Source organism: Bipolaris oryzae (assembly GCF_000523455.1).
Source record: "Bipolaris oryzae ATCC 44560 unplaced genomic scaffold scaffold_192, whole genome shotgun sequence".
NCBI classification, from domain to species: domain Eukaryota; kingdom Fungi; phylum Ascomycota; class Dothideomycetes; order Pleosporales; family Pleosporaceae; genus Bipolaris; species Bipolaris oryzae.
The window spans coordinates 38623-47147 of record NW_006911468.1 but is presented as its reverse complement, the minus strand read 5'-3'; the positions used below and the strand labels follow the sequence as shown (position 1 = coordinate 47147).

Sequence of the window (8525 nt, the reverse complement as noted above, 5' to 3'; positions counted from 1 at the left end):
GTGGGGGTCAGCAGCGGAGGTAGGTGCCATTGTGGTGATAGTAGGTGACGACAAGGCCGCCGCGGCTAGTAGTCTAACTGTGTAGGACCGGGGTTTTCTTAGGACGCGGGTTGCTTGGTGTAGAAATTGAATGAGAGAAACGGGTAAGGAGGGATAAGTGTATTTAAGGGACATGGGGGTAAGGCTTGGTCTAGAGAGAAGTTTATAGCTGGGCCTTCTCACCTACTATCTCTGTGTTGTTCGTTCGTTCGCTCGCTCACTCACTCGCTATCTCAACAGCACACCGGTGCTTGTTGCTTCTGCCCAGTTAACAATGGCGTCTCTGACCCGCTTACTCGCCTTGTCGGCATCTGTCGCTACCTCTACGGCCCTTACCATTGCTGAAATCAATGGCGCGAAATTCATCTCTCCGTACAGAGATCAGACCGTATCCAATGTCTCTGGTATCATTACCGCAAAGGGCCCCGATGGTCTCTGGTTGCGTTCCACAACGCCTGACCGCGACGAGCGCACATCTGAATCGATTTACGTTTTCGGCCGCACATTCGGTAGCAATCTGACTGTCGGAGATACAATTGTCGTAGGCGGCAAAGTTACCGAATATCGATCCAACAAGGACTACATTCCCATGACACAATTGTCTACTCCAGTATTGCAAAAGAAGCTGAGTTCGGGAGCCAATGTGCAGCCTTTAGTCATTGGAAAGGATACACTCAGCCCGCCGGATAAGGAATACAGCAGCCTGGATGGTGGTGACGTTTTCGCCGTGCCGAACAATGTCAGCCAGATCAGCGTAGCGAATCCTGAACTCCAGCCCAAGAAGTTTGGCCTCGATTTCTGGGAAAGCTTGATGGGCGAGCTGGTTACCGTCAAGAAGCCGACTGCTCTTACCAAGCCAAATCAGTTTGGCGACACATGGGTTGCAGGCGATTGGAAGGTTTCTGGTCGCAACAGCCGTGGTGGATTAACTATTACAGACAAAGATGCCAACCCAGAGGCGGTTATCATCGGTACTCCTCTGGATGGAACCAAGAACCCCAAGAATACCAAGTTTGGTGATTCGGTCGAGGAGATTACTGGTGTTGTTAGCTATGCATTCGGCTTCTACCGTATCCTACCGAAAACAGCCATCAAGGTGACCAACAGCCAGACGCCTGCTCTTCCATCCCCATCCAAACTCAAGTCGAACGGAAAATGCGACGGCATTACCTTTGGCGCGTACAATGTTGAGAATCTCGCACCGAACTCGACCCACCACCCTGATCTGGCAAAACACATTGTCAATTACATGAACAGCCCAGACATCATCTTTGTTCAGGAGATCCAGGATGACAATGGCCCAACCAATGATGGTGGTAAGTTTTTTTTTCCTGCAAAATTGCACAGTCTATCGGTTGCTCTGATTCGCGTGTTGCGTTGCGTTTCACTAGTTTCCACAGATGTAATGTTGCACCCAGCTTAGACTGAGGGCACCTGCTTTGTTGTGAAACTGACCTCGTATAGTTGTGTCCGGAAACCTTACGTTGACGACGCTCAGCGCTGCGATCGCTGCTGCAGGAGGACCAAGCTATTCCTTCACTGAGATAGTGCCGGTAGATGATCAGGACGGTGGTCAGCCAGGGGGTAACATTCGCACCGCGTACTTGTACAAGGCCAATGTTCTCCGTCTCTACAAGCCAAACCCTGGCAATTCTCTGGACGCGACCGAGGTAGTTGCTGGTCCTACACTCAAATACAACCCTGGTCGCATTGAGCCCACGAACGCTGCGTGGCAAAACAGCCGAAAGCCATTGGTTGCGCAGTGGGAGGTTATCGAGAAGGCGAGCGCGAAGAAGCCGAACGTATTCTTCACCGTCAACGTGCACTTTGGATCGAAAGGAGGAAGCAGCAGCATTCACGGCGACGCGCGACCCCCCGTAAATGGCGGCGTTGGTAAGATCGTCGAAATAGAAACGAGTGCGACAATCGCTGACACTGCAATTTAGACGATCGTCTCGAGCAATCACGTCTAACCGCCAACTTTGTCAAGGTACGTTTTAGCATGATCTGCGGCTGTATTGTACGACGAGGGGCAAATGAGTGTGGCTGCAGCATGCTTCCCGTCTCTTTGTTCCTCGGTAGTACCAGCAACGCCACCCTTGCACAGAAAGACATGCGCTTCCCCTGGGCAATCCGTCTTAAATGTAAACTTGCAGCGAGACTAACGATGGAATAGGATATCCTTTCGCAAGATAAGAACGCTCGCATCGTTACTGCAGGTGATTATAACGAGTTCGCCTTCGTGCAGCCTCTCAAAGAGTATGCTAGTATTTCAGGCCTCAAGGATCTCGACGCGGTTGTCAGGATTGACCCAGTCGAACGCTACACCTATCTATTTGATATGAATGCTCAAGAGCTGGACCACATGTTTGTATCGCCAGCACTAGCCAAGAAGGGCAGAGCTGAATTCGAACATCTCCATGTCAACACATGGCCAGATTTTGATTCGCAGATTAGCGACCATGATCCTTCGGTAGCAAGGCTAGATGTGTGCGCTTAGAGGATGCATGACATAATCTAGTAGGCGGTTAAATGAATACAATAGGTAACGCCGACCCTGAGTCTGGCTGCGTTCCATGATACCCAAGCGCAATGAACCCGTGCATTAGAGCCTGTCGTCTATCTTTTTAGATGCATAATCTCCGTCTGTTGAGGTGGACTATACACTATTAATATCGTGCGTTATTGCGGCGTCGTTTGTCAAGGGAAGTTGCTAATTTCTAGGCTGCTCAGACGCAAAGGCACGTTCCAGTTGCTAAAACCTTGTGCGGCGTCCGAAAGGGCATTCGGTGCTCTGTTATTGGCAGACGTCTCTTACATGCATCCAACCGCGCCATATCAGTGCATAAGCACGACAACGTATCATGTCAGCAAGAATTGTGGAGAGGTGGAGAGGTGGATTGCTGGGGAGCAGGCGAGAGACTCAGTGGAGGTTTGCTGATCAGCTTGGAAATCCGTTGACGGCCACGCGACGAGCACATGGCTGATTGTGACGTTTCGACTTGCAGGGCTGCCCAGTGGTCCGCAAACCCAGCTCTTGGTTACATACCATACCGCAAGTTGGCTACGTGCGGCCGGCTCAACACCTGTCGCTCGCTCCGATACCGTGGCCCGGGTTTAGAGGGTGTGTGTATAGACATGGGTCATGGCGCTCAGCTGCACAGTCGCGAGGAGTGGTAGCTTCCATTCTCCCGCCGACAAAGTGGATAGCCGACGCCCTTGTCGAATTGCATGGAGGCAGTGTTCCATTTACCCGACGCAGCTATCTGACTTTCGTCAGCTAGATCCCAGTAACCGCAGGCGGAATGGATTTCAACGACAACAAATGATGGCTTGGGGGCGGGGACGGTCAGGCCAAGTCCACAGTCCTAGTTAGCGCTGCCAAGCTTCCCCACGTCCCCAGATCCGACGTCAATGCCCGCTAGATAAGGGCTCTGCTCGACTGCCACACAGTGCCGTGAACAAATGCCGTCTGTCTCAGAAGCTCGAGAGACGGCGTGGCTGCTACAGCGGAACGAAAGCTAAAAAAAAAGCTTCGCCCTTACCGGCTGAAAAACGTTGTCCTGCAGGCCTTCCCGTATCCGTGGTTCCATGTTGAGGGCGCTGTTGCCAAGGTCTTGGGAGACACATTCACGCGGCCAAATGGACACATGGATAGTGCCGAGAGACTCCAAGTAGCGCCACACCTGGGCGTTCTCGAACGCAGACAATGCCTAATTCATCGTCTTGGCCCGAAAGCCGGAGTGGGCTCTAGCGGACAAATTGTTTTTCAAAGGCCCGTATGCCGACAGGTCCGCGCTCCTCGACAAACGCAATAGAAGGCCGCGGCTGAAACTTAATCTGAAGCTTGAGGCTTCGTCGGTGTTTGCCAGACACTAGACACGTTGTAATCCATCTAGTATTGTGAACTAACGTGTGTGCGCCATCCGTTGGTAGGTATCGGTGCGACAGATTTGATATCTGTTCAGACATGGTGGTGGTACTGCAGCCGCTACGGTGCTCTAGCGCCAAGTCAACGTGCGCTGCGATCATCATTCCTTCGTGGGCGTCCGCCACAATAGGACGCAGGAATTGATGGGGCCAGCTAAACGCGCCGTCTTGACCCATTCAACCGCCCCATGGGGTTCCGGGGGGCACTAGCCAACCCGGTCACGTCAACCCTAGCAGAGGCCTATCTCGTTTCGAGGCAACACACACTCGGTGTGTGCGAGCCCGGGTACATATAGACCCTTGACTGCCTCTTTTGCCCGCGTCCCCCAGTCTCTCGTACTCCTTTCCATCTGCGACAAAAGCAACATGGCAGCTGCTCCAGACCTCAAAGCCCTCGAGGCTAACGAGAAGGGCGAAGACATCTACACCAATGATGTTAACAGCTCTCAGGCTAGTACTCCGGGCGACCTCGATGAGTACCCAGATCCAGATGTTGGCAAGAGCGATGAAGAGCGCGCCAAACTCGTAAGAATAGCCTCTTAACCTGCCTGTGGCCAAGACTGACCCGTATCCTAGGACAAAGCACTCGTCTGGAAGATGGACAAGTGGCTCATCCCATGGCTGTCGCTTCTGTACCTGCTCTCCTTCTTGGACCGCACCAACATTGGAAATGCTCGTGCCGCCAATATCGAGCGGGACCTTAAGATGGGAGGTCGCGACTACAATCTCGCCTTGACAATCTTCTTCATTTCTTACGCCGGTTTCGAGCCCCTCACCAACATCGCTATTAAGAAATGGTCTCCTCGCGTCTTTTTTACTGTCATCATCCTTACGTGGGGTGCCATCATGACACTGATGGGTGTTGTTCACAACAGAGCTGGTCTGCTGGCCGCCCGATTCTTCCTCGGTATCGCAGAAGCTGGACTGTTTCCTGGTGTCAACTACTACCTTTCGTAAGGCGGAGCCTTTGTTTTAGACCAGACAGTGAACTAATCTCGACACAGGTGCTGGTACAAGCGTCAGGAGCTTGGTTTCCGCGCTGCTCTCTTCTTTTCGGCTGCTGCACTTGCTGGTTCGTTCGGCGGTCTTCTCGCTGCTGCAATCACCGAAATGGATGGTGTTGCCGGTTATGAGGGATGGCGATGGATTTGTGAGTTGCTCTTTTTTTGCTGCATCGGAACTCGGCTGATATGTATTACAGTCATCATCGAAGGTCTTATGACTGTATTCGTCGGTGTCTTCTGCTGGTGGATGGTGTTCAACTTCCCAGACACTGCGAGCTTCCTGTCTCCCGACGAGAAGTTGCGAGCTGTTCGTCGACTTAAGCTTGATGGACAAGCCCGAGCCAAGGTCGGTGGCATTGACCGCCGAGATGTCATTGCCGCTCTCAAGGACTGGAAGACATGGGGATACTCTGTCATCTACATGGGCTGTCTCTGCCCCCTCTACTGCTTCTCCCTATTCCTACCGACGATTCTTCTTGGCATGGGTCACAAGGGTACCAAGGCCCAGCTCTTGTCCGTCCCACCTTACGCCGTTGCTGCAGCCACGACTGTCGTTATTGGTTATGTTGCAGACAAGACCAAGAAGCGCGGCTACTGCAACATGGTTGTATCGACCATTGGATGCGTCGGTTTCGCCATGTTGCTCGGTACCACGAAGCCAAATGTCCAGTACGCTGCCACTTTCCTCGGCGCCATGGGTATCTACCCAACCGTCTCCAACACACTGACGTGGGCTTCCAACAACGTCGAGGGTTCGCTCAAGCGTGGTGTCATGGTCGGTGTTGTTGTCGGCTGGGGTAACATGAACGGTGTTGTATCTTCCAACATCTACGACCCCAAGGAGAAGCCACACTACCGCACTGGTCACGGCATTGTCCTTGGTTATATGGCCTTGTTCCTTTTCGGTGGAACTGTCTTCATGCACTTTGCATTGGAGCGTGAGAACAAGCTCAGGCTGGCGGGCAAGCGCGACCACTGGGTCGAGGGCAAGTCTGAGCAGGAGATTGCTGATTTGGGCGACATGCGACCAGACTTTATCTACACCACCTAAGTCGTTTTGAATATGTGGTTATAGTTATTTTAGCGACCTGTCCTGTATGAGTGCCTTTGACATTGTTGAACGTACAACGATACCCGCGATATTGGGTAGTCTACCTGGGATCCAATTCGCTCGAACGAAGAATGATAGCATAGAAAGGGAAAGCGTGTATATAATGTATGTTCATTGTACAGGAATCAAAAGCATTCGTACCTTGAACTTTTGGCGAGCAGCTGTGGACGTGTTATTGGTGACTGTTACCCGGCCGAGAACTTGTGAAATGTAGAACCGATGGCGTCAATCTTACTCTTGATAGTCCCGGGCGGCAAGTTCATGAGTGGTGATGGTATGAGAGGAGACGTGACATGTGAGGTGAGTCACGGTCACGGCCGCGGATGGATACCAACAAAGCAGTGGCGTCACTCAGGCTGAATGGGAAGGAGCACCTCATAACACATGTCAGCAACAGCATACGTAAATAGCACTACTCTGTATACAATGGCCCTATGTGGCCCGAGTTCCCCACTTACCCCAGAGTATCCACTTCCCTTGTATGATCTGCACCCTTAACTTTGACTTGTCTAGACCGCGCCTCGGGAGCGCAAACCCGTCTTGACAGTGATCGTCAAGACACTTTACCGAGGTGTTCACCGCTGAGCACTGTCAGTAAGCGCAAAGAAAAGAGTTTTCGTATTACTATGGATCCCTGGAAATTTAAAATTCGAATTGAGGACAGGGTAAGCTGTACAAGAGACTAGTACTAAGGTCAGCGTGCTAGTCAGCCATCAATGTAGAAAGCACACGTATCTTTGTATTAGTCACACAAAATGAGGCCTCTACTCACACTTACTCTGAACATCAAGTTCACATCAAAAAAAACGCCATACTGGCAGACTTTCCACTCCAGTAACGCGGTCTCCGCTACCCACATCATGTCCATACGCATACTTCCGAGTCCACTCTAACCCATCAGACCAGCCCCTCCGCCCTGTATCAATCCACCTTTCCGCTCCTCCCTCTGCTGCTGCCACAACATCCTCCTCTGCCTCATATCCTCCATCAACATCCTTATATCGTGGATGAGCTTGTCAGCTAGGAACGCCCAGTCACATTCCTTGTGCCTTGCATGTCTGGAAGAAACGCCTCGAGAGTATTGATACCGGCATGTCGAGGGCTGTTGCAGCTGGTGGTAGGAGGAAGCGGTGAAGTTGTGGGGCGGGAACATAGTTGCTGGACTGAAGGTGTGTTCCATGATATCTTTGGCAAAAGAAACAGTGGATGTGTGAGGGGCAATATAGGCGTGTGTAACAATGATTTAGATTCTGGGGATGGAATGATGCGATATTTGTATTGATGAAGGGAACGACAAACGATCCGGACGCTTCAATTTCGTTCGCCATGTCAAAGTCGTTTGATGAGTGTTGTATGAGCAATTGTATTAATAGAGCATCTGTACACAGCCACACCCAACTATGTAAAAATAATACCTCCATCAATAACAATCGTCTGGCCCGTCATGTAATCACTATCCTTGCTACACAAAAAACTTACCGTACTACTAACATCCTCCGGTACACTCGTTCTGCCTAGCGCGATCAAGTCCTGTGTGTACTTTTTGATCGTCTCGCCCTTCTTTGCCCCGGTTATTTCGCCCAGTTTCTCGTCAATCAGTTCCCACATGGCGGTACCCACAATACCAGGTGCGTACGCGTTGACTGTGATTTTGTGCTGTGCCATTTCCATGGCGAAAGCCTGAGTGAGTCCGCGGACAGCGTATTTGGAGGCGCTGTAATGGGAGAGTAGTGGAAAGGGTCTGAATGCTACGATGGAGGCTGCACCGAGGATCTTGCCTCCGGTCCCCTGCGAGATCATCTGTTTGGCAGCGGTTGAGTAGCAGTTGTATACGCCATAGACTGTGGCTTGTTAGAATGAAGCTAACGCCAGATTTTGTCAAGACGTACCATTTACTTCGAACATACGCTTGAAGTCCTGTTCTGTCAGGTCAAGCAGGCCTTTGACCTGGGCGATTCCGGCATTTGCTACCATTGTGTTGAGCGATCCCAACTCAGACACTGATGCTTGTACTAATGACTGGACTTCGCTCAAGTTTGATACATCAGCAGTGTATACTATAGACTTGCGGCCTATATCCTGAATCTCTTTGGCGACCTGTTCGGCCTCGGACTTGTTGGCTGCGATGTCATTGATGCAGACATCATATCCGTCATTTGCTAATCTTAGAGCAATAGCTTTGCCGCTGTTCAGAGTGAGCTAGCTTCGACGCGTTTCACGGAAGAATTTGACAGTCTCACATTCCACGTGCAGAACCTGTGACAATGGCTGTTCTTTTGTCGTGCGACGTGACAGCATAGTTCCGTGTCCATCGAGGGGCTTGACTTGATACCCGCGGAAGAGGCGTAACCTTTAGCGAGGCACGCCAAAGTATTCCTGCTGGGAGCCGAATAGACATGGTGAGTATCTGGCACTGTGAGAAACGTGGATGAATGAGTAAT

The 8525-nt window shown here is 51.3% G+C and overlaps 3 protein-coding genes across 3 annotated transcripts; 2 read left to right on the top strand and 1 right to left on the bottom strand.

The window, feature by feature from the left end:
• Window positions 1-313: 313 nt before the first annotated feature.
• COCMIDRAFT_106531 (uncharacterized protein) lies at window positions 314-2539 on the top strand (the record flags this gene model as incomplete). The annotated part of the gene is made up of 4 exons (XM_007694008.1): window positions 314-1355; window positions 1504-1932; window positions 1986-2029; window positions 2216-2539. 4 exons carry the CDS (start codon window positions 314-316, stop codon window positions 2537-2539), a joined length of 1839 nt encoding a protein of 612 aa, XP_007692198.1.
• A 1796-nt stretch (window positions 2540-4335) lies between these two features.
• COCMIDRAFT_29911 (uncharacterized protein) lies at window positions 4336-6024 on the top strand (the record flags this gene model as incomplete). The annotated part of the gene is made up of 4 exons (XM_007693995.1): window positions 4336-4494; window positions 4546-4922; window positions 4974-5119; window positions 5171-6024. The coding sequence occupies 4 exons, from the start codon at window positions 4336-4338 to the stop codon at window positions 6022-6024; spliced, it is 1536 nt and encodes a 511-aa protein (XP_007692185.1).
• Window positions 6025-7482: 1458 nt separating this feature from the next.
• On the bottom strand, window positions 7483-8482 carry COCMIDRAFT_106549 (uncharacterized protein; the record flags this gene model as incomplete). The annotated part of the gene is made up of 3 exons (XM_007694007.1): window positions 7483-7925; window positions 7974-8269; window positions 8325-8482. 3 exons carry the CDS (start codon window positions 8480-8482, stop codon window positions 7483-7485), a joined length of 897 nt encoding a protein of 298 aa, XP_007692197.1.
• Between the last annotated feature and the right edge of the window lie 43 nt (window positions 8483-8525).